This window comes from Passer domesticus, chromosome 1 (genome assembly GCF_036417665.1).
Source record: "Passer domesticus isolate bPasDom1 chromosome 1, bPasDom1.hap1, whole genome shotgun sequence".
NCBI classification, from domain to species: Eukaryota; Metazoa; Chordata; class Aves; order Passeriformes; family Passeridae; genus Passer; species Passer domesticus.
In genome coordinates this window covers 148405510-148431552 of record NC_087474.1, presented here as the reverse complement: position 1 = coordinate 148431552, position 26043 = coordinate 148405510, and the positions used below count along the sequence as shown (strand labels likewise).

At 38.9% G+C, this 26043-nt stretch overlaps 1 protein-coding gene across 8 annotated transcripts in view; it reads left to right on the top strand.

The window, feature by feature from the left end:
• The window catches only part of ENPP2 (ectonucleotide pyrophosphatase/phosphodiesterase 2), a 71790-nt gene that overhangs the window by 34439 nt on the left and 11308 nt on the right, over positions 1 to 26043 (top strand). For 6 of the 8 annotated variants that reach the window (XM_064395543.1, XM_064395599.1, XM_064395568.1 and 3 more), the window contains exons 9-19: positions 3563 to 3618; positions 5769 to 5834; positions 6600 to 6672; positions 14653 to 14764; positions 16107 to 16232; positions 19806 to 19837; positions 20630 to 20757; positions 22721 to 22808; positions 22923 to 23010; positions 23944 to 24116; positions 24389 to 24440. In XM_064395543.1, coding sequence (XP_064251613.1) covers positions 3563 to 3618; positions 5769 to 5834; positions 6600 to 6672; positions 14653 to 14764; positions 16107 to 16232; positions 19806 to 19837; positions 20630 to 20757; positions 22721 to 22808; positions 22923 to 23010; positions 23944 to 24116; positions 24389 to 24440 — 994 coding nt within the window. The remainder of the gene's footprint in view (positions 1 to 3562; positions 3619 to 5768; positions 5835 to 6599; positions 6673 to 14652; positions 14765 to 16106; positions 16233 to 19805; positions 19838 to 20629; positions 20758 to 22720; positions 22809 to 22922; positions 23011 to 23943; positions 24117 to 24388; positions 24441 to 26043) is intronic. The other 2 variants (XM_064395551.1, XM_064395573.1) reach the window with 1 other exon arrangement.

The window sequence follows — 26043 nt, the reverse complement described above, 5'->3', positions numbered from 1 at the left end:
TGTGCTGCCATCAGTTGCTCCAGTCTGCTGTCTAATTTTGTCTATCCACCAAGGGGTCTGGGTAACAAAGGGTATCCCAAGTAGAAACCGCTACCGCTAAATTTATCAGCAGTGTCTCAACTCTAAAACATGCTGAGTATTTTATTTAGAGCTTGATCAATGCAAATAGAAATTCTTCCACCTCGATATGGCTGCTTCTCTGCACCTGAAAGACATCCACACATGTATTGCTGAGTAGCAGTTTTAGGTACCATGGTGATAGTGTTGAATTTTCTTAATTTGGATTTAAATAAATCAAAGGGCTGGCTGCTTTGTTTTTGGTTTTGTTTTTTTTTTCCTTCCCCTTAGAAAAGGAGAGCAGAGGTCCAGTAGTGATGTGTTGTAAGCTTGAGTTGAATCAGGCTCTGCCAGCCAAAGTCAGGATGGAGTCATTGAGACTCACTCAGATGTTGGTAGACAGATAGGGGTCCTTTGATTTGCTGATTTTTGACTTCAACAGATCCTTGTCTTAGCTATTCATCTTATTTCAAGTGCAGCAGACACATGTACTCATCTAAACTGCTAATGCCAATGTAAATGGCTGCATTCCTGAGGTGGAATACTGGCAGGTGCAGCTTTTCCCTCTCTGAAGCCTTTAGGCTGAATGCCTTTAGGCTGCACTTCCTGCTCTTAGGACTGCACAACTGGGGATGATCTCCACTTATGTGCATTACCCCAGCGGTCGGTGTTTTCAGGTGACATTCATGAAGCACACTCTATGCTCAACAAGAATGAAAACATAGTGACCACTTTCTCACAGATGTGCTGGCTACTTGGCAATGTACCAATGATCCAGTTATTCATCTGTCAGGATGACAAGTGTTTTACCTGCCTGGCTGGAGGGAGTGTCTTTTGGCACGTGTTTAAAATCACCACCTAAAATATGCAGGGTCAGAGGTGAATTCAGCTGTGTACAGGGCAGTACGGGATGTCTTCAGCTGCTGAGGGTAGAAATTGGCTGGTCTCATTTAGACAGCCAGGCAGACTGGACAGTTTGGGCCTGTGTGGACCAAAGTACTAGGAAGTCAAACTAGAGTTTGCAGATGGTAAAATCCAAACACAGAATTCCCTGGACTTATCTTTGGGAAGGTGCCAACAAATTATCTGCAAAATTATTTAGAATTTGCAGGAATACAAATATTTTCAAAGAAAAATCTGCTGTGGGGAAAATGGTTCTCCAAGTAGAGCAAGACAGAGCATAACAGTGGAAGCTGACACACATTTCATGCTGAATGTGTCTTTGACCACCTTTCTCTGCCAGAACTGGGCTTTTCTCTATGAATAAATCTGCAATGCAAAGGAAATTGCTTTAAGTGTGGGCCCTGTTTTCACCTGTGAATACCACGATGGCACTAATGAATATGTAATGAATAACTGCCTTAATTAGACAGTATCTCGGCTGGTTATACACCCTGACTGTGCTGACTTGTATGGCACAAACAAGCATCCTTGCATTGCAATCAGACTGCAGTGTGACAGGGTCACTGCGTTGTAGGTGCGCTTCCTTTCCTGTTCACTTGCAGCCTTCTGTCCCATCCCATCAGGGCTAGTATAATGTGATATTCAAATTTCACTATCCTGAGATACTGAAAACAATATTGCTGTTATTCACTATAACCCCCAAATTCCAATATAAATTTAAAGCTTTTTTTCCCCCTCTTTTTTGGCAGTTACTGTGCAGCCACATCATTTTATGCTCATTGTCACCATGCAACATGTGCTGGTGGGAGGCTGGGGCTGCAGAGGCTGGGGGAGATGTCTGGAGGACTCCCTGTTTGGTGACAGCTTGAGTGTTTGTAAATGTAAACCAAACCTGAAATCAGATTCTTCAGGAGAAGCACCTGAAAACAAAGAGTGGGCTCCAAACCCATGGCTATTCTACTCCTGATCTTGCTGCATATATTTAGTAAAACATCCATTCTATAGCGTTACTCTGGATGTGATTTTCACTGGGAAAGCAGTTTCTAGCATTATTAAAAAGTTAGAATAAAATGAAAACAAATGAGCTTTTATAGCTGTAATTTTAATTTAATTGCACTGACTCCAGTCAAATTTGGTGGAGTAGAAGGTGAGAAGTAAAGGTTGTGTCCAGGGCAATGGAAATGCAATATGACCAATTTTCCCATAAATAACATTACAATATTCAAATCTAATTGCTGTTAACTATAACCTCATTGTACAAACAATCTTTCATTCCTGTGCCAAATCAATTTCAATTAAGACTGATGTGTGAATAATTCAGCCACGACATTTGAATGATGCATGTCCAGATGGCAGTTTATAAGTGCCTGTTTGAGCAAGGTACTGGGACTTTGTATTTTTAAAGAGTTGATTTAAAGTAAACAAAAACCTGCAATTATTACGTAAGTGAGCTACATTTTGTCCTAATATTTCATTATGTGTATACATTGCACTATGCATAAATAATGGGAGGAAATAATTTAGCTCTATACACAGTGACACTTCTGAAGAGTTTCAAGATAATTTGGACAGTTCCTTGCAAGAGAAATTTAGTTCTGTGGAGCTGCAAACATTGTTTACTTTCCTTGATTTTGAACCTTTCCGATTTTCCAACATTCTCATTCCCTTGCCTTGTGTAGTCATAGGATAGAAGAGAGAAAGAGGGTGGTAAGGACAACCAGAAGTATGGTGTAGCTTTCATTAGACAAAGATCAAACAAACCTGTTCTTGAAAAGGAGTGAATAGAGGGGAATATCATGAATGTTGTATAGAAGTGGGAGGAAGAAGTATTAATAACCTGTTTTGAAGTATGACAATGGTATCCTAACCCCACTGAAAAACAGCAGGTTTCAAACCAAGCAGTATTAAAAATACAGAGTGTGTGACTACATTGCAAACTTTCTGCTGCAAAGTGTTTTATAGATAGAAAAAATACAAGGGACTTGAAGGATTGAAAAAGAGGGTTTGAAAATTTCATGGAGATTTTTCAGTCATTCCCATCGATCACTCCATCGGGTGAGCTCAAGAAGTTCTTAAACATCTGTGTAGGCAGGTGTCCCTCCCTGCAGTCTTAGCACCTCTGTGTCTCTCTCTGTGGCCTTTTTTCTGTGCTCTCTCCTAACACATCTTCTACTGATGGCTACTGATTGTAGGATACTGAAAAGAGGGACATTTATGCAGTCACTGATTAGTGTTGAGGTATGCTCCTTTCTAACTGAGTATCCTCCAAAACCTGAACGCTAAAAGGGTCAGGTGAGTAGTGGCTGGGTTTTGAAAATGAAATTAAATACTGGAGGAATTCCTGGCCATGAAACTTAGTGCTTTTAATTAAAATAACGTAGAGATTTAGGGGTGAAAGTCTACAGCCCAGCAGCTGACCCACTGCTACAGAGTTTACATAGGCTTGTCGCTCCTCGTTTTCAAATTAGGGCCGAGGCTGAAAACTGCAATTTTCATTCTAGGCTCAGGGTAGAAGAATGTGTCCTGAAAACATTTTCTTTTGATTTCAGAGAGTCATTAGAGATCTGAACACATTCTAATCCTCTTATATTTTCCTCATTAGATTTGGATTACTGCAGCTAAGCAAGGGGTGAAAGCTGGCACGTTCTTCTGGTCTATGTAAGTACCTTCTGCTTTCTGGAGGTTTTTAAGTAATGATTCAGAATTAATTCAATATAAGTTTTTATTAAGTTGTTTTCCTTTCTCCAATCATTCGGTAGGTTGGAAACTACCTGTAACTCTCTATTGTTTCATTTGTGCAATGTTTCTGATAACTAAAGCTGATGCTACAGTTTCCTGCTTTAGATTCATGCACTGACTTTATCTTCAGTTGCCTGAAGATGTGTGCCTATGTGAAAAATTACTGTCATTTCAAAGTGTGGTTTTTTGCTTCCTTAGTATTGCTAGCAATGTTTCTTAGTCCTCTGAGTGTCCTTTTATTGTCCTCTTATGTTAATTGACATCACCAGTCTAATTTCCTTAAAGGTCTGATTCATTAATTTTACCATACAGTCTGTCCTTTGAGCAAGATACCCAATTTCCCTTTCCTAAGAGACAGCCTTGAGGATCTCTGCTGTTTGTTCTCTTGTTTAATTATTTCAACTTATTTTCCCTTGTTCCCACTAAAATGTATCTTTACAACCAAAAATTAATGATTTTTGATAATTTTTGAGGAATTCATGTAGATCAGTCTTTCTGTTACAGCTTCTGGCAGGATTGCAGGAGCAAAGAAAATGTTTAAGCTACAAGACTGAAGTAATAAGGGGATTTTACTATTTTTCTTTTGTGATTTCTTTAGAACTAATACGGTTTACTGTTCTAAATATAATAAAGCACATGGAGGGAATCATAAAACACACCACGAGTTGATGACAGGTTTAGGCTTGCAAGATGAAATCTGACAGAGCTCCACTCTGCTGCTCTACAGACTAAACTATAGCTACATAGTCTACATAAACACCCTGGCCAATGCATGCTTGGGGATACAAAATGTAAAAAGGAAAGGTTTTATGAATGGTACTACTAAGGGAATGAGGCAGCCAGTTAGGTATGAATGAAATGTATATGTCTTATACCTGTATTACTTCATCTGGTACACAGGATATTTTTGGGAGAATTTTCAGGCAGACTTTATTAGGAAAACAGAATTTTCAAAATATTTTAGTCAGAAATGAGTTAATTGAACTAGTGGATTTTCTTTTTTTTTATATTGCACAAGTAATAAAATAATAAAAGTTGGACAGTATCCAAAATTATTTTTCCAGTTTAAAATTTTGTCTTATTTGCAAATTTTAGTATAAATTCTCATTTTTATGGTTTTTTACAACTCAAAGTTCTCTGTGTAGTTGGAGACTGAGGACTACTGTTTGTCTACAAGGCATTAAAAACAAAAGTATTTGCAAATATTGCAAATTGGCTGCTGCCATTTCTATTTCTCTGCCAGAGGTCTCCAAAGAGTGCTGAATTCAGTTCATTATGGTGACTGATGGTGGTGTCTGATTCCTGCCTTGGGATTCTGCTATTGAGCTAGTGGATTCTGGACTGACTGTGCCATTGTATTAAAATGACTGTGTGGTCACTGGCCTGCAGAGCTTTCCTCAGATGAGATATTTGGAACTTAAACAGTTTCTGGGGTTAGTAATTCTCATAGCATGGCCTTGACCTCAGCAGCCAGTTGAGAATGGCAACCACTGTACAAGCAGGAAAGTCAAATGGGCCTGTTCTGCAGAGTGAGAAGCTGTCAGGGTTCAAGTCCTGTGCTGCTGGCCTGGTGTTTCAGATGGCTCTCTTCTGATTCACATCAGCCCAGCCCTCAGTGGCTACTGCTAAGGCAATGAAATCTTTCCAGTGCCTGGAAACAGGGAAAAGGAGTATTACCAGAGCAGGATGTTTTTTAAACTTGTATTGATGTGAGCAATACAATACTGATTTTACCCATGCCAGCTATCCAATGGTAGCATACAAAAAGGTTCATCTGGGTTAAAGCCACCAGAATGGCTCTTTTATTCACTCCTCCTTAGAAGAGGTAGATTTATTGCTTTGAGTTCTGACTATATTTGTGAACTTTTAATCATTCATTTGGAGTATGTAGACATTCAGGAGGTCTGATGTGATTCTGTTTCCAAATAAAGAACATACAGCATGCTAAAAGCAAATTATGCTATTATGATAAATTGTATTAATATTAAATTCAGTTCATAGCAAGCATTTTGTTGATGCTTTTTTGTATTCTATGATAACGTGGTATGTCTTTGTATTTTGTGGTCCAGTGTCATCCCCCATGAGCGCAGAATATTAACAATACTTCAGTGGTTAACCCTTCCAGACAATGAAAGGTAATTCACTTGTTATCTGCTGTTGGATAACTGCTAGTTTGTCTTCTCTTTATAAGTAGCTGGAAGAGCAAGCAAAAATTAATTTCTGAAATTTATTTTTGTCTGCTGCAAGCCATCACTGATTTAAGGATTTGTTTGGTTTTGTGTTTAGTGTGAGTTCTTTGGGAATTGGGGTTTTTTTGGTTTGTTGGTTTGGGTTTTTGGGGTTTTTTTCATATCAGCTTTTAACCGTCAGCATCAGATTCTTCCAAATAAATGTATTATATGAATTTATTTCTTATCAAGAAGCATGTAATTACATGGATTAACTTGCATTGTTCTTATCCTACTGAGCCTAATATGGTTTAACAACCTTACAGGCAATGGCAGTTGTAGAACTGGACACTGAGCTCTAGGAAAATGTCCAGATTTTAATTATGAGTGGGTTTTACTACACAAGTCCCCACATGCTGCTGCAAGGCTCAGGCAAGCTCCTGTTGGGATTCCTCCTACGAGATTTAGAATGAGCTTGTGTCCTCAGATGGTAGCCCATGCGCCCCCTTGCATGTGTTCTTGGGTTTAATAGAGCTGCAAAACAACTAATCATGCCATGGAAACAGAGAACTGCTAAATAATTATAGGATTCTATGACTGAGAAACAGTTGTTTTTCCATAGAGCTAAGTCTCATTGGAAAGCTGACTGGATTTGACTTGATCTGGCTAGCCTGTGTTTTTGTGGTGTTGTCAAAGGAAAGCTAACCTGAACAAGACCTTTCTTTCTTTCAGGCCATATGTTTATGCCTTCTACTCTGAGCAACCAGATGCTGCTGGCCACAGATATGGTCCTTTCAACTCAGAGGTTAGCACAGATTTTTTTTCTACAGAAAAAGCAGGTGTCTCTAATACTTGGTTTTTTTCCCCAAAATATTGATGCTGCTCAGGAGTAACATTTTTAGCAACTTTGTTTTCACCTGTTTCTGCAGTATGCTTCCCCTCTGCTAGAGAAAACAAAGTTGTCTTCTAAAGGATTTATCATGTGAAATTCACTTCTGGGAGAAGGAACTGCCTGTGCCTTTCAGGAGGATATTTCTTGGTGTGATATGATAATGCAAATGGAAATATTTATTTGGTGAAGACAAGAGTATATTTGTGTGCAACAACATAATTTAACCTTCCTCTAACAGTTTATGCTTCTGAAAAGTAACTAAAGTATAATACAGAAAATATTGAGATAAAATGTAGAGAAGAAAAAAGCTTTCTTTAAAGCTGAGAGCCAGCAGTAGCCAAAGTAATAATTCCAGTCTGTCAGGAAATGTAAAAAGCTGCTAGTTCCAGTTTCATATAGGCCCCACAGGGGTTCAGAAAGCTTTTCCAATAATGTTCCCTCAGGACCATACTGTTGAGCTTGGAAAAACTTTTAAAGCACTATAAGGCATTTTAATGAAAAATTATGTGCAACATGCTGCAGTTGTTTAACCCCTTGTTTGACTTTGTGTAGCCGGCTGAAACTTATGGGTATTGTTTCCCCTGACAACACTGTCCAGGTGGCAAGAACTTAGAGGTAATGCGCTTGTCTGGGATATGTGGGGAAGGTGAATGCTCTACCCAAATATCCTGCTTTGAGTGGCTGGGATCTGGCATTTCCAGTGATGTCTGACATCTTGCAAAGGTCCCCTAGTTTCAGTGCAAATGCTTGCCTGCAGATTCCCATCACAAGACTGCAGGAGTTTGTATGTAAGATTGTCAAAGGGTAAACAAATGTGTGCAATCTTCAAAAAGTGAGGAGTGTATCAGATGCCTACTCCCAGAAGGCAATGCCAATTTCCTTGAGCAGCCAGGTACCCAGCAGTAGCTTCTTATTTGTTTGGTGTACATCTGGTGGCTGTTCTTGACAGTAGAAGAGAGCAAAGAGAAGCAGCATTAATATTTTGTAGTATAGTTGAGTTATTTGAGCTGTTTAAACAGTTTGCAGAGGTTATGAAGTTGCTGTGGGTAGCAGCCCTGTTGGAGCAGTTTGAGCCATGGTCCTGGAGCAGTGGGTGTGAGGAATTATTCCAAATCAGCACTGAAGCACCATGTTGGATGGAGAGAAGCAGCCCTTTTTCTCGATAAGCAGAGGTTAAGATCTGCCAACGCTTGCTAAATTGACAGATATGGATATATGTCCATGTTGTCATTTGGCTCAGGAGTTGTCTGATTCAGTCAGGCAAGGTGCTGGTAATGAGAGGTCTCTGATTTGATGATGTAGTTCTTAATAGTGCTTTATAGCTCCTCTTAGTAAAATGTTACGATTACTATACGTGCCTTATGATTGAAGACTTTAATTTTATTTATCTGGATACCTGAACAGAATTATGGAGCTTTTTCCATGGACTTAAATGGGGAATATTAAGATGATGGCATTGAAAAAGTTCTTTCAATTGTGGTGTTTAACAAATCTGCCTAGCATCCAATGTGGCAGTCTAGTTTCAGGTTAATTATAGGAGTGTAAAAAGTGAAGCAAAGTGTTCATGAGAGGAAAAGTCATTATAAAAGCAAAAAGCCGCCAAAGGCTCTTCCTGTAGGGGGGTTCTTGTGGATCATTATCTTAAGGTTGATCTCTAATTGCAAAGCAAAACTTCAGCTCTTAGTAAGTGTGAATTAATAGCTTATGAGAGTTTTGCAAATAGATAGTTTCATATCATTTGTATTAAACACAAGAAGACCATGAAATTGATTTCAGCAAATTGAGAACAGATGAGTTAGCAGAAGAGCATGTATGGGTTTGCAGTTCAAACAGTGGACCAGACTTTGTGAATGGAAACTTAAGTAAATGAGTACAGCTGTGTAAGTACACAGATGCTGAGGTTTGCTAGGGGCCTGGTTTCGGGATAGAAGAGCTAGAGGAAGTATTTTATATTGTTTCTCTTAACACTGGTTTCAGTATTTAGAAGCTATGAAATTTACATCATCTGGAAGAAAGTCCTCAAAAGGATTCCCTCTAGCTAATTCCATGATATCAAGAGCATGACTTCCCTGTGAAATAATTTTTTCTTGTATATTTCTGGCAGCAGTTAGACATTTGGAGTATTACTGACCATTTTTCTTCGTGCAAAGGCAGATCAACCAAACAATAAAGTTTGAAAACAAGCTTGTAACAACTCTGTGTTATATTTGCAATGGGCTTCTTATTTCTTCTTTTGAAGAGTGAATATTTCATGCTGATTTTTCTTACTGCAGTTAGTAGTTTGAGGAATAGTTATTTGCCTTGAAAACCTCCAAATCTTTATTAGAATGAAGGGAATTTTTATGTAAGCTTATTATACCAAATAATGTTCTAAATTTATTTTAAATGTATCACTTAGAGGTTTAATGGCATCCAGGTGGCTCTTAGATCTTCTCAGGACATGCACAGCAGCCTATGTGCAGTGTCTTGAAGCAAGAAACAAAGGGACTTAGACAGACTTAAAATTTATTGGTGAATTGCCAGTGTTTTTTATATTGTAGCTAGTCTCCACAAGTGTAACTTTGCATATCCACTAACATGAATTTCAGTGTAAATGGGTTGGTTGTCTAGGTTTTGGGGTCTGGTGGGTTTTTTTGCTTTGGGGTGGGGGTGTTTTATGGTTTGGTTTTTTTTCTTTAAAAACGTTTTAGGAGGTATTTCAGTGGGTTATATTATGTTTCCAGGAGCAGTTGTGGGAGTTATAAAATATGCTTGCTTTTGATTTACTTCTGCCTTTTTTTTTTCTTTCCCTCTGTGCTTCTGCAGTTGAACTCTGGTAGGTTGGTCCATCCAGGTCAAGAAGCAAAGCTTTGGCTGGCTGGTTACCCTTGTGATGTTACAGTTTCCTTCTGTAAGCGGGGAGGGATTCGGTTCCCTCCTCCATAACTCTGTTCTGACTCTTCTCAAGCAAGACTAAGAATTGGCTGGTTAATAAGAACTTGGCTTTTTTCATTTTTTTCCTACCTAACTTTTTTTTTTTTACATAAAATATTCTAGAAATATACTACCATAAGAGCTCTGAAATACATCAAAATCTGGCAGTGCTAAGCCATTTCTGCTGCTCCTCTAACACACTGCCTTGAGACAGTCACCTCAGTGTTCAGACCGCGGTCTCCCGCGCTCGCGCGTTTCTGGCATTGTGGAGCTCTGTCTGAGCGATTCACAGACAGTGAAATGAGAGTCCTCCTTTCCCTGCCGCTCCTCTCATCAGGACTGCACAAAGCTTGAAGCGTTTAGAAACAGAAAACTCTGGTGCTGCTTTTATTAAAATGCCTTTCTGGAGAAAGACGAATGAGACTGGACTAGAATCTCCTTTCCAGCTGCTTGCGTTGGAAGCAATGAAACAGCATGGCAGATGGTAACATCCCCTTCTTCCCCTTCCTTGTTTATGGAGCTCTGTAACTCAACAACTGGGAGAAGCTGCCTAAGTACATAGAACTTAATTACCATCATAAATCTCCAACTCTCCCCCAGCCCACTCAGTGTGCTCCATTGCAGATTGTGGTTTATCTCCTGGTAGGTGTCACCTGTCAGCTCTTCTCATGTCATCTCGAACAGTGCCAGGAGCTTGTGAGTTGTGTGACAGTCAGCAGGAGTGGGACAGTTTGAAATTACAAGCAAGCTGATTAATGGGAGAGTAGTTTATTTTAGCGAGATCTTAGGGTTTTTTTCCTTCTACATTTTTTATTTTTCCTTCCATTAGTCTATCCTAGGTCGTTGTGCGTTTAGGAACAATACCATTACCCAATGAGATGCCACTCTGAAGCTGTTAGGAAGCTAAATTCTCAAAATTGCTATAAAGGTGGTAATAAGGCAGGTAGCAGCACAGATCTCTCATGCAGTGCCACTAATGTCCCCCACCCAGCTAATTTGAAGCTCCGTGTTAACTGAGTCTCACCTGCGTAACTGATCTGCAGACCCCAAATAGTGGCAAATGGGGTTCTGGTGATTTCAGTGAGGTGCAGGGTGTGGCACACAACAGTGGTACCTGCTAGTGCTATGGATGAGGGTATTTGATTTCACTAATTCAGCCAAAACATTAATGTGGGAAACCTTGCAGAAGTCACTGAGACTGGACAGCCTCTAATACTCACACCTGAACTGTTGTTCAAGTGAGATGTTGCATTTCCACCAGTACTCTACCCTGGACACTCATTAAGTTGTATGAGTGAATTCTGCTGTAATTGAAATTAACTTAAATCTCAGTAATATTAATGGATTAATATTTGATAACTAATACCCCCTATATAACTATGTCTTTTCAAACACAGAAGCCCCACCTATCTTTAGAAGCACCAGTTTAATTTGCTTTTATGCTGTCTGCTCTTGTAACTGCTGTTCCGCTTTCAGTACAATTTGGTGAATTCCTCCTTAAAAAGGGGTAGATCCTAAATTGTCCAAAAGCCTAAATATTTGATAAGGCCATAGCATTTATGCTTCAGGATTATCTGGCATAGGTAGCTTTACTATCTGATGTGAGTTGAGACAGGCTTTTTTTCTGAGTCCAGACATCTCTCCCTGCCAGTACAGGAGAGTAGTTATGGCTTCCCTCTTACTCCGCCTAAGAGACCTAAGAGAAAGCTTCCTCCTAAGAGGAGACAGGAAAGACCAGTTGCAGCTCCAAAGAAAAGAAGAAAAGTACATAGAGTGGATCAATATTCTACGGAAACTCGTCGGAAGAAAGTAAGTTCCAAAAATTTATGATGGAAGTGCCACTTTTTAGGCGCTACACTGTCTTTATTTTTTTCAATTTGGGAGTTCACTCCATGCTTCAGGTTGGGATTTTGCAGCCAAAACTTTTATAAATTTTGCTGAAGGACCCAAAGGAGAGCAGCCAAACCAGACCAAGCCTTCTAGGGGCTGGCTTTTTCTTGTTTCAGACTGTTTGCATTAGGGAAAGTTATCTTTATAATATCTTTGTTTTTTAAAATCCAGCCATCAGCTGGAGGTAATGTCAGAAAAATCTCTGGGAAGACTCTACCACTGCTGGTAAACCTTCTGAACTATTACAAGTTCTGCAATATGTTGCAGTCTCTGTAACTCCCAGCTCATGGGAGCATGGTGATTATTTGAGGTTTTGTGTCTAGTCATCATGGTTGTGGAAATACCCTGAAAATGTGACTAATCTAAAAGGAAAATAACATTTGTTTTTAAAATACATATTTTAAAGTCATTTTGTGACTTTGGAGGATAAGGAAATTTTCTTGCAGGATTTCTGAATGGTGTATTTGCAAGAGGTGGTGTGTAAGTCTGTTTTCACAAGAAAAACATCAAATAGAAATTGCTTTATTAGGAAAAAGTGCAAGTGGATGAAAGGAGTATTCCTCAGTGTACTCTCTGTCCACCTGGCATTAACAATCTATGTATTTCTCCTTTAAGCTATAAACAAAAGCCTTTACACTCCACAGTATCCTATGGAGGATGTAAGCATTCTTCTCAAGAGATTTTTTGTGGGAATGTTTTTTGACTTGTTGCACAATTCAACTTTAAAGAGTTATTTTGAGACACAATTTCAGCATGAAAACATGGCAGACAGGGACATGCAAAAAAAATCACGTATAGAACCCCAGGAATTTTCCAGAGAACTTTTAACATTTTAAAACTTATTTGAGAGGAACAATAATAACTACTATGGATTATATTGCTATTACTCACTAATTTGCCATTCCAAGCGATACCCTTCTGACATGAAATAGAGTAGAAATAATATTCCTGGTGATGTGAACATACGCTGCTTTTTTTTTTGCCTTTCTTTCACTGAATGAAAAGGTCACCCAAACTTACCCCAAAAGAACGTTTCCTTGTAAGTCAGCTGTGAAAATTTGACACCATTATTTCAGAAAAAAACCCCTGCTATTACTGTTACTATTATGTCATAGTTGCCATCATATCTGCAAGTTAATCTTTTGATGCTGTTTGACAGCAATGAAATGCAGTACAAGATGGATTCTACCAATTATTAATAAAAATTAAAAGTAAGATTCTTTCTTCCTTCCTTCTAATAAGACTTCCTCTGTGAGAAAACTTGTGAGAGAATCCAGCTGGTTTTTTTTTCAGGTACCACACCCAGCACTTTCACAATGCTACAAAACTCCTTATTGTAGCACCATCCTAGAAATCCATGTATCTTGAAAGCTAAAGTGGTTCTGTACAGTCTTTCAAAGTCTTGATAATAGGTGAAGAAAGGTTTATGCAATAGATTTATTTGTTTGTCAGTAAATTTTTGAAAGTTACATCTGGGAGGAACTGTAAGAGGAGGTCAGATTGCTGAAGAGGGCAGCTAAACAGAACTATCTCTTTAAATCCTTGAATTGTTGCTCTTTATCATCACTATTATTTCTAAAAAGAAGACTCAACCTTGCTGACAAAAGTAAACATTAAAAGGAAATTTCTCTGTATTTCCAACTTCCTTGAATATGTTTTGGATTCTGGGTAAAAGCTGTATTTCTTTATATGATTGACATATATATAATATGGACTTATATGGACAACATAAGTGGACTTCATAAAAATGGAATTCCCATTTGTAGAAGAAGCTCTTTGTATTGGAGAGTGAAAGAATGCTGAAATGGATAATTATTTTTTTTTTTCTGAACTTGCAGGTTTCAAAGTTTTGACTTAAATGACTACTTAGGCTTTCCTTAATTAAATTATGTCAAAATTTCACCCTTTGTCTGAACCACTTCCGTAATTTGCAGAAATTGTTCCTCCTCTTCCCCACCATGATTCCTTCTCCTGTAAGTCTCTTCTCTCTTATTTATGGTGCCACATGGGAGTTGACATTTCCTGTCTCATAACCTAGCAGACTCATTTAACATCTATCCCTTAATGACTCAGGCAGAGGGAGAATTTCTGAACCATCTCTTTCTGGGTCACACTAACATAGTGTTTATTTTAGAAAATTCTACCGAAATCTATTTTTTTCTCATCCAGAATTTATCATTCTTTTTGTCATTGGAAGGGTTTTTTATTGTGGCTACTTGAATCAGCCAATTAAACAGACAAGTGAGGAAGTTGCCATATAGTGACAACAAATGTTTTCTTCTCAAAACCGTCTTCTGCATAAAATCTTACTTTTCTTCTCTCTGTGCCATCTGATAAAATGTGTTTCATTTCTTAAGGCTGAAAACATAGTCCTGTGTCTTGCTTTTTTTCAGTTTTTGGTTTTTTTGCGTTCTGTTTTGGTTTGTTTATTTTTTTTTTAATGAAAAAGAAACTTTAATGAAGAAATCACAGTACAGTATCTGTATCCTCTGGGGCCTGCTGGCAGTTTTGCCAGAACTGTCATTTGAGCTGTAGGAAACTCTTGGCTTTGAAGCTGAAGAACACTCACTCTGAGCCTCATGTGCTACTCAAGTGACGTGCATCTTGTCATCCTGGTGTCAGATGTCCTTTGAAGTCAATTTCATTAACTGCTTTGACATGTGAATTCCAAGTCTAAAGCTTCATTTCACACTCATTTTTTGACTAAACCATTCACATGAAATACTGTTTTCTTTTAAAAGCACTGTTTTCTATCTATAAGAAACAAAATGAACCTCAAAGTCACATGTCTTTTTCTACTCTCTACACATTGTTTTACCAACTGTACACATGTTCATGGGAGGTCTGGGACCAGCCATAAAGACCTTTTGCTGTCTTGTGTCAGCATCTCAGCAAGGCTGTCTCACAATGAAATCATGGTGTGGATATGGAAAAGGAAATGGTATAATAATTGTAGGAGTAACAGCTCAGCCAAGGCTTTGCATCTTGACCTGGATGATTTTCCCATCAGAGTTTTGCTAAAGGACCCCCATTTGTAGAAGTAGAAACATTGCAATGACAGAATTTTTTTTCTTCTGAATATTTATACAGATGATGGTGAATCCCCTGAGAGAGATTGACAAGACAGTAGGACAACTAATGGATGGACTGAAACAGTTGAAACTACATCGATGTGTCAATGTTATATTTGTTGGTGATCATGGTAAATTTTATACCACAATATTTATCAGAAGATAAATGCTTAAGCAATGTAGCTGTAAATATAATAGGTAACCTAAATCAAAGTTCCATTTAAGATATTTTTGAGCTGATTTTTTTTTCTGGTAGTTTAACTCTTCCAAAAAAAGCCATTTGGTGTGGACTGACCACTCAGCTCACCTGTTAATTGTCATGGAGGGATATTTCTCTTTCATAACTCTTTCATAGTGATCTGGATGTTTACTTCTTTACTCAGAGCTTTTCAAATCTTGGTGTTTTTGATGCCACATCCAATGTAGCTCTTCTTGCCTATATCGGAGTGCTATAATTTGCCTAGAATAACCTTCCTGTCAGTTTTCATTAAATAAAAAATTTAATAGCCTTATCTTCCTGTACATGAGAAGAATAGGACTTTAGATTCAGGCATTTCCATGGCAATTAGTACGTCATCCTATTAGAAGAAAGACTGGAATATCTTTCTTATATCTATGGAATATAAGACTGTGCCCACTTAGATGGAAAAGTAATCAAAATAATGGAGGAAGGAGGTAAAAGATATTTTGTGGTCAGATGTAGTCACCTAGAAGCACAGATATTATTTGGTAGGTCTTATTCCTTCAAACATTCGAATAAACTTTGCAATATAGGAAATAGTAAATATTAGCAAAGATAAAAAGAAAGTTTTATTGAACAAAAATCTGGGTTTGCATAATTTTTTAGCAATGCCACCAAAGGTCCTCTTCTTTTTAGGTCTTTATTCCTGACAGTCTCACATGAACTGCTGCCTTAACAATAATATGGCATATGCCTTGTTTCTGGATGTGGGTAGAGGAGGGTAAGGGTCAGGAAGGATTTCCAGGGCTGGCAGTTTTGTGCTGAGAGCCTCCTGTGGCTGGCAGTACATTCCTCCCCACCACAAATATCTATGAGAGAAAATTGTTTATCTGCGGCTGCCTTAGAACAGACCACCAACAGACAATAGCACATTTTGTGTGCTATTCCTCTTAAAATCATTTGTTTGAAAAGAAATAATCCCCAAAGTAGTACATGAAACTAGAAACAGACTTTGATTTTTCTATGAGTTTAATTTGGAGTTGAGTCAGTGCACACATGTTATATGTCACATAGTGGTGACTGTTCTGTGATGCCTAGACTGTTATTTCTCTTGCATAGACACTCCTAGTTTGAATCCTACCAGTGTATTATGTTGGAATTAGATGGCTGTAAAGGGCAAAATGAGTCATCCAAAAGAAATAATACATAGGGTGTTTGGGATCTCCTTTTTTGCTGTTCTGGAAAATGTGTTTATTTTTAGGGTGGATTAATTTTGAATTTTCTTTCTGCAGGGATGGAAGACACGACTTGTGAAAGAACTGAATTTTTAAGCAACTATCTGACTAATGTGGATGATATAATTTTGCTGCCTGGATCTTTAGGGCGAATTCGCCCTAGGTCTAGCAATAACCTAAAGTGTAAGTTAATTTAATTGTACCTTTTATATCCAGAGATCTAGACTCTATCCCTTCCTTGAAATTATGCTGTCCAAAGAGTGTAAATTTGCAGGGTGTTGGCAGGAATTTCAGAGGGAATCCCACTGAAGACAGCTGCTTGCTCCCTTTCCAGTTTGTGCTTCACAGACCCCATAGTGGTAGAACTGTTTAGGGGAGGGCTTAAATGTTCTGGATTAAACACCACTTTTTTATATCATGGAGGAATGGAATCTCCAAGCCAGTTTCACATGCCAGCTTATGTTTCATTGTAAATTTATTCATGCACTTTTCTCCTCTGTCAACAAAAACTGTATTTGGACAGTCTCAGCACTGCACAACTTGGATGTAAAGAAACCCTTATGTGGTACATTTTATGACCTAACAGGAAACCAGTGACTTGTTAACTTTGAATTCAGTAGTTTTATCATACTTTTGGCTCAGGTGAGAAGTCATGTGGGTTGCTAAATAACAACAGACTGGAGATGTTGAAGGATATAAGGAAGATTAGCACATGCATCCAGGGCCAGTGTTGTCAGTAAAACTTGTTGCTGTTTTCAACCATGCTTTTAGAAATTTACCCTGACTTAGTGTTTGAGATTAACTGATCTTTGACAACAGGTCTCAGGGTTCAGGCAGGAGTCCTCTAGTGAAACTAACTGTAATTTCAGACCAGCTGCCCTCCTTTGCCTCCAGGGCAGCAGTACCAGGACAGGGCTTTGTGCCAGCACCCTGACTGCTCTGGTTCAGCGTACAAGGGCAAACCTGGCTTTGCCAGCAATTAAGCTACCATGCAAACTGTGTAACTCATAAATAACCTATAGGTACCTGTGTTTTTTGCACCATATGCTTCCAAGAGTGACAACTTTTGATAGAGGGGAAGATCTGACAGCTGGGATAGCCAAGTATTCCCTCACAACACTTCAGATATGCTCTGGGTGAGGGCAAATTTCGTAGAAAGATCCATCTTTGAAGATTAAGTACTTCCAGAATAATAGCAAAAATCTTAAGAATATAATAAAACATCCTTAATACTGATTTGTGTATGCATTTTTTTACTAGAAACTTTTTTTGCCTGGTAAAAAATGTTTGTAGTAAAAGAAATGCATACACAAATCAGTATTTGGGTATTTATGCTTAAGGAATATATGATGAGTCTGTAAAGATTTGTTGAAAATAGTGCACATGTTAGTCAAATTTTGTAGACTAACATGAGACTGAATTCTTACACTAGACAGTCTACTGAGAACAAATTTCAGTTCTGAGAAGTTTTTTGTTTGTTTTTTTTTTTTTTAATCTTTCAATCTTTGTCTTTCCAAATTGCTGAGAAAAAGAAGTTTTCCTTAGAGAATGAATGGCAATATGTTTCAAGAAGATCATCTTGCCTGTGTGACCTCTGAGTCATACCACTGGTTTCCCACAATAATGTTTTCCTCTTTTGGCCTCTGTGTGCAGCTTCCTAGTTTGAATATTTGCAATTGCTTATAAATCAGCAGTTTGAACGTAGAACTTGAAAGAAGCGTGTTTGTTACCTTTAGAACTGGGGTTTACCTCCTTAAATGGCAAATTACCAAATTCTTTATTCTTTATTGTTCCACAATACTGTCTCAATACTGCAAACATACCCTTGCAATGCGAAAGCCTACAGCTTGTGTTTTGAGATGCAATAGAGCCCATTTCAAGCTCAGCAAGATCATGCCTTAAACAACCAAAACAATAGTATTTGAACAAGAGATTTTCACTTCCCAAAATGTTCTTTTAGCCTATTTTTCTTCTCATGGCTGAAAAATGTTTCCCCCACCCCCCCAGAAGAACACAGTTAGTATGGACTGTTACTGGGTTTAGGCTTTCTACATCTTGCATGTCCCTTTAATAACTCAAAAACAAATTCAGAATATTTTACTGTGGCTTTTCACTTACTGACCAGTAGCCTAGGGAAGCAGTCAAATGTTAAAAGTGACAAAAAAGTGCTGGATATTTATCTATCTATTATCTATCTATTGCACCAAAAAGTGCTACTCCTTCTAACAGAGTGCATTGTTGCATTCAGGCATGCTTTCAAAATTTTTTGAAGGAAAGTCATTGTGTTTGGGGATAATTTTTTATTTTAGAGTAAAACAGACAAAAGTTTTGAAAGTATGTGTTTGCAGAAAACAAAATAAGTATTAAGCTAAGGCCCAGATTATAAAACAGTGAGAACACTACCTAAGCAACTAGATGTCACCAAGCCATCACGTGGCACGTGCAGGACAGCCAGGGGATCAGGCCCATCCAGCATGGATCTGGGAAAGTCAAATCCTCCTTGACCAACATGGTCTCCTATGGCAAAGTGATCTGCTTCTGTGGATAATGTTTACCTGGACTTTTGTAAAGTCTTTGATATTGTCTCCTGCATCATTCTCTTGGAGAAACTGAAAGCCTGTGGCTTGGACAGGTACACCCTTCAGTGGGTAAAAACTGTCTGGATGGCTGGGCCCAGAGCGTTCCCCAGGCTCAGTATCAGGGCCAGTTCTGTTTAATATCTTTATTGATGATCTGAATGAGAGGATCAAGGACACCCTGAATCACTTTGCAGACAACACCAAGCTGGGCATGAGTGTTGATCTGCTGGAGGGTAGGAGAATTCTGCAGAGGGATCTGGACAGTCCGGAGTGATGGCCCAAGGCCCGTGGTGTGAGGTTCAACAAGGCTAAGTGCTGGGTCCTGCACTTGGGTCACAACAACCCCAGGCAGTGCTACAGGCTGGGGAACAGTGGCTGGAAAGCTGCCCTTGGGAAAGGACCTGGGGATGCTGATAACAGGGACTGAACATGAGCCAGTGTGTGCCCAGGTGGCCAAGAAGGCCAAAGGCATCCTGGCCTGGATCAGATACAGTGTGGCCAGCAGGACCAGGGCAGGGATTGTCATGGTCCTGTAATTGTCTGTATTTGGTACTGGTGAGGCCGCACCTCAAATCTTGGGTTCATGTTTGGGCCCCTCACTCAAAAAAGGACATTGAGGGGGTGGGGTTTGTCCAGAGAAGGGCAACAGAGCTGGGGAAGGGTCTGGAGCACAAGTCTGAGAGGAGCAGCTGAGGGAGCTGGGGGTGTTTATCCTGGAGAAAAGGAGGTTCAGGGGAGACCTTGTCACTCTCTCCAACTCCCTGAAATGAGGCTGTAGTCAGGTGGGGTCAGTCTCTTCTGCCAGGTAACAAAAGACAAGAGGAGAAGTCCTCCAGTTGCACCAGGGGAGGTTCAGATTGGATATTAAGAAAAATTTCTTTATAAAAAAGCACTGGAATAGGCCACCCAGGGAAGTGGTGGAGTCCCCATCCCTGGAGGTATTTAAAAGATGGGGCACTTGTGGACATGGCTTAGTGATAGACTTGGCAGTGCTAGATTAAGGGTTGGACTTGATCTTAAAAGTCTCTTCCAACCTAAGTGATTCTGTGATTCTATGATAAATACAAAGCACTTTTAGTAAAGGTCAGGGAAGTATTAGGAAGTATGCTTAAGTAAACCTTGTGTTTTCTTTTGAAAATTTTTAATATTTTCTATTTCTTTTACCTTTGTTTAACAGATGACCCTAAAATGATTGTTGCCAACCTTACAGTAAGTATTTAGGACTGGGAGGTATCTGTCTATACTTCACTGTTCACTTCTTAATTTGTGATATTATTCATTTTCTTTTCTCACTCTTTAGACAGGAAAATCAACCAACCATTATTATAAATAAAGAATGTTAAATGCTGCCCTTCATGAGCACAGATTAATGTTAGTCATGTTTTCCGCTATTTGCTGCTCTAGTAGCTTTTATAACCTTTTTGGGCAGTACAGAGGCAGAATCTCCTGGACTTTACTGCCTGAATTGGGTCTATTTATTCATTGCTTCAGAATTGGAAAGTAATCTTTTAGGGTAAACATTTTACTAGCACTTTGAAGATGCTGAAAAAGTGCTTTTGATAGCCTTCAACTCTAACCTTGCCATTAATGGAAGAAAAGTGTTTAAAATTAAAACAAAACTCCCCAAGTTTTGTAACCAGATGGCTTTAAATATATCTGCAGATGAGTTGTATTTTTGAGCATTCAGGTTTCCACTGGAACTTAAACTTTGGTCCAGTTAGAATAAAATTATTCATCTGTAAGTACATGTAATATTTTGTTTGATGGTTTCATAAAGACTGTCAGGAAAATGAAACTTTCCAAATATATCTTTGAATGGCTCCCTGGGCCTTGGCTGTATGCAAATACTGCACAGAAATGACTGGACTAAATACTGTAGGTGTACACTTTGTTTTCCAGACATCATCAGTGATTGTCTTAACAACTTTGTCTGTAGCCAAAGGTTTTGTGTGCATCTTAAGCTAACTGACAGCATGCTATTTGTAACCATTTATTTTTCAGTGTAGAAAGCCTGACCAGCACTTCAAGCCTTACCTGAAACAGCACCTGCCTAAACGCTTGCACTATGCTAACAACCGAAGAATTGAGGATGTCCATTTGCTGGTGGATCGCAAATGGCACGTGGCAAGGTAAACCCTTGTGTTTGCTTCCATCCTGATTTCCAGTCTTTTCTTCTGAGAAAATGGGATGATTAGGATTGCCCTGTCTGATAACATCCTGCTCTTCTGTCCTGTGAGAAAGAGGAGTTTTGAGAACACAAAATAATTTCAAGTGTGGGAAAATCAGTTGATAGATAAAAGGTAGAAATGCAGATTGATTTGCTCAAGCAGCTTGGTGGCTTTGACTGATTAGCTCAAATGTAGATACATTTTTCTAACGAGGTACAAGCTTAGTCCAATAGGGGAGCAGGGAATATGGGAGGAAGGGGCAGGCTTATATGATGAGGGGATGTTAGGAAACAAGAGTTTGAGTGGATGCAGTAGGTAAATGGAAAGAAAACGGAGATATTGCCAGAGTGGATGAATGTCTGAGAGCATGTGGAAGGATGTCACAGGGTGACCATCAAAGTGCTGTGCTGGCAGTGTATTGCATTTCAAAACAAATCCACAGAAAGCTAGGGTGGTTTAGCTCCGGTAAAAACTCCGGTTTTGGTTGCTCTTAGCCATGTGACTCCAAATTTTTGGTTATAGAATATGGGCAGTGTATATTAGTTAGCTAAAAATTGAGTGAGGAAAAGCCAGTTGGCACATACATGTATAGAGTGAACAGGAGAGGAGTAGCCTTTGTTTATGGATGATGCACAGCTTTCTATTTGAATATACTTTGACACATGCTGTGTGTTACAGTATGAGAATGGTGGGCTCTTTTTCCATGAATCTGGCTCAGTGCTTCTTGGAAGATGACACAGCTTTTGGCTCATGGTAGACTGTTATGGGCTTTAAATTATGGTAGGATTTTTTGCCCATATAGCTGCCAGGCAAACACACAGTGTGTTGTAAGTCCCTTTTGACATCTGTGCTTATCTTTCCATGAATTATGCAAGGATCACTCTGCCGAAGCAGTGAATGAGAAACCCCGTTTGCTTTCTTGCATAACTCCACTGGCTGCTGGCAGGCTGCCCCGTGGTTGGGTTATGTATATTTCAAAGAATCACACTCTGAATTTTAGGTCTATAAAAGCTTTAGTGTTAAGAATTGTACTGAAATGGATGGGATTGCCCAGGTTGATTTACATTTAGTAATTTCTTATTAATTGCATCAGTCTTTCTTTGGCTTATTTATTAATTTTCACAGATTTTATTCACCGCTAATTCATTCATTAAATGTAGTGTAAATGTAATTGGTAGTTACAGGAAAATGGTAGCTACAGCTCTAGCTGCTGTAACTCTAGTAATTTATAAGGCCAAAATCAAACTTTGACTGATCATTATTTTATTGCAGATGAAGAAATTAATTTGTAGGATAATCTGGTCCTCTGCATGTATTCCCTGCACATGGCCATATAAAACTGTATAGAAGTACTCTGAAATAAGCTGGTGATTATAATTCCAATTACACAATACTTATTTTTCCACGTATTTTGTAAAAAACCCCATCTCAATGACAAGCTGATAATTAGCATTCCTATGGTGCAGCACTTATTTTCCCAGCTATTTGTCTTCGTGAAGATCTTTCTTTTTTCAGCTTTTTTTCTGCTATCCATTTTTGTTTATTGGGCTGAAGGCAAACAGGTGAAAGCACTTTATAGCATTGTATGACATTTGCATCATTGTAACATCACAAAAGTGCTTTCTGAGCAGCCTCTGTTGGACTGGAGGTCCAACACCTCCAGTCTGCAGGAGATTGTAATATGAGAAAATCTGAGAAAATAATAGATACTGAAGTTTTTATCAATAATAAGAGTTGTTTCTTAGAGTGGGAGTAGAGGGAGAAACCCTGAGGATGCTGAATAAGCCTGCAAGTCCCTACTACTGCTCCTTATGAAAGATAAATTATTACAATGCATTGCCCTGTATCCTTATCCTCCCTGCCCAGAAGGATATTGTCAGGTCAGCCACCTTTGAGGAGAATTTCTAATGCTTTTTCAATTTAGGAAAGCCATGGATGTTTACAAGAAACCAACAGGAAAATGTTTCTTTCATGGAGACCATGGCTATGACAACAAGATAAACAGCATGCAGGTATGAACAATGTCTGGGAGGGTCATTGAAGGTCTCTGAAATGTAAATATTCAGTGAAAACCCCCTAAATTTTAATGCTCTTCTTTCATATTCTTTTTTTTTCTTTTTTTAAAGACTGTCTTTATAGGTTATGGCCCTACCTTCAAGTACAAGACCAAAGTGCCTCCTTTTGAAAACATTGAACTTTACAACGTCATGTGTGGTAAGCTGCCTGCTTAAGAAGTTGTAAAAGCAGCCACTTATTTTAACAGGGCTACATTTAGGCACATTTAAGCATGAGCTTATGCCCTGACTTCCTCTCAGTGTTTTTTTTTCCCTAGTCCCCCTTTCCCAAGCACTTGCCAGGAAGGCTGAAGGCACTTCTCAGGGGTCTCAGCTTGCTCTGGAGCTGACCAGTGAAGGGGGTTACTATAGTTTTGGTGTTTGCAGCTTGACAGAGATCAAATGGATATCTCTACAATGTGTGGTGTCCACATCTCAGTTGTTTAGGAAGGAGATTTCTGTTCAGAGACTGCTTCTGTATCTGCAGCTCTCATGCAACAGTTCAGGTTGATCACTTAGTTTTCTATGGCATTTCCTTGCTTGCTTTTGTTTCCTGAATTTGTAGTGAAGCTGTGAAGAAGAATCTGATGATGTATACAGATATTCATTAGGGTCCTTTCTTTAGTACTGATTTTCTAGAACAATAAAACTTTCAAGGTGTAATTCACAATAAAACTTTAAGGTGTTTCAAAGATGTAATTGACTTTTTTTTTCCCCAGACATGTAATACCTAAAGAGTAGTTAGCCCTTATTTAGAAATCACTGTGTTGCAGATGCTTGGTGTGAGGTCAGCACATGAACCATAGGTTTGCACTGGAAGCTGAAGGAGTAGTTATAATAAAACTTTGTCCAGTTTTAAACTTTTCCACTGTCTTGATGTAAATTAATGTTTTGTCATAAAGCCAAAGACAGTATTCATGCAACATGTACAGTTTTATGATTAGGACAAAAAAAATAGTGTTTTTATTACATTAAAAGCTTTTACTAACATGCTGAGTGTAAACAGTATTACTAAGAAACATGTTGGCTCAAGAGAGTTGCACTTGAATATATGCTTGGAGCCACCATTCATTTTTCCTTGGTGCTTTCATAGATCTGCTTGGATTAAAGCCTGCTCCCAATAATGGCACCCATGGAAGTTTAAATCACCTGCTGAGAGCCAATGTTTACAAACCAACTGTGCCAGATGAAGTTGCTAAACCACTGTATCCTGTAGCTCTACCTTCTGCATCAGACTTTGATATAGGATGTACATGTGATGATAAGGTAGGTGTGTAGGATCTGTGGAAGCCTCCACTATTAGTGGTATTTTTGGTAAACTTGTAGCCATTTTATTTGTTTTGAGAGGGTTTGATCTGTAAGAATTTCCCAGGTCCCTCCTGTGAAGTCTTTGTGCCCCCTTGGAAAAAATTACATGTTTTTGTGAAAGAGGAGACAGGAAAATGCTCACTGTCTTATAGCACTAGTTTTGTTTTGTTAGATGCTAGTAAAACAAGATCCAGTGGTCCTAATCTCATTCCTTTTTTTCTGTTCTTGAGAAGAACAAGCTGGATGAACTCAACAAGCGCTTTCATGTAAAAGGAACAGAAGGTAAGAGCCTGGTGCCTCAGTTAATGAAAGCTGATTTAATTTTCTTTTGTAAATTACTTTTCATCATTAATACCAGGGCAACTTGTGGTGTGGTTTAATTAATGTGTAGTAAACTGTCTTTTTGAGTATCTGTCAAGGTAGCCCACAGACACACATGAGATTCATGGGCAAGTGCTGCTCCCTTGAGAAAGTACACAGTACCTTTTGCTGAACCAGGACTAAAGTATTGTTCAAAGTAATTTGAGTTTTAGCTCTTCCATTCCATCACTTCTAGAAGTTTTAAGCACAGATGTGAAGGCAGAGACAAGAGGAAAGGAGAGGGTGCATGAGGCAGTACTCTGTTCAGCTACGGGCTGTAAATGGGGAAGAAACCAGACTGCATTTGCAGGCTGGGTTTTACCATAGTTATCCAGGCTTAGGTTTCACCTAGAAAGGATGCTACAGCTGCTTTAACAATCCATGAGTGAGTCTTAATGCTTGGCTCTTGGGGTGCAGGTTACACAGTGAAACAATTGCTCTGCTAGTTCAGGCTGCTCAGTGCAATTCTGTTCCTCTCCCAGGAGAAAGCATTCCCAGCTCTCCTGGCCACTAGTTCCTGCAGTGTGCCAGCACTGACTTCTGTGTGGCTGCACTCTCAGCTGCATCAGGGCCGTGGTCCAGGTTTAAGTGGGGCAATAAGAACAGAGGAGAAGGGATGGGAGCTGCTTTTCTGAGCAGCACTACTGACTGAAACGCTCACCAAAGCAGAGTTTTCCTTCTCACAGTGGTGATCGAGTACAGCATAACAATTCACAGCATTTCCCTTACCATAACAATCGTCCAAATTAGCAAATTCTGAAGCTTTCAGTTTAGGCATAGATTTTTTTGAGATGCCTCAAATTGCGTTGTTCAGATGATTAAGGAGATTTGTTTTAATTCTCTTATGAAAGTATTTTCAATTTCTCTGTTGTGAACAGGCAATGCAGCCTATCCTTTAGTTTCTAAAGGTGACCACAGTCCTCTTCTTTGTGAGTTAAATTGCCTTTGTGCAGCTTTCATCTTGTTATACTGATTTTCCCAATTAATGAAGAGCTACTCTTCACTGTGGCACTTCATGGCATCAGGAAAAAACACCCTCACTGTTGTAGTTCAAATCTCAACATACTTATTTTGGTTTCTGGTTTTCATTCTTCTTCACTGCAGTAATATAAAAATAGTATTTTTGGTGTATGTTAAGATGTAAGCATTTAAACCAGTTGCATTTGCTCATTTATCAGTTCTCTGCTAAATAGCATGATATGTCCTTATTTAAACAAGCAGTTGTGCTTCATGCAAGTTTTGTTTTCCTTCATGGTGCACTTTACAACATGGTGCACCATGTTGATATTCATAGGGAGAAGAAAAAGATTACTTCAGCTTCTCTTGAATAAGCAAGTTTATCATCTTTATCCTCAGACTAGGCATTTCCTACTTTTTTCCTTGCGCCCTATAAAAACATCCTCTGTTTGTACCCAAGCACTAATAAAACATGCCCTTTCTTTCAGGTTAAATGCCTGCCTGGGAACTGTGTTAGGCCACTTTCCTTGTTTCTATGTTTTAATTTCCAAAAGCAAGCCAAGTGTGT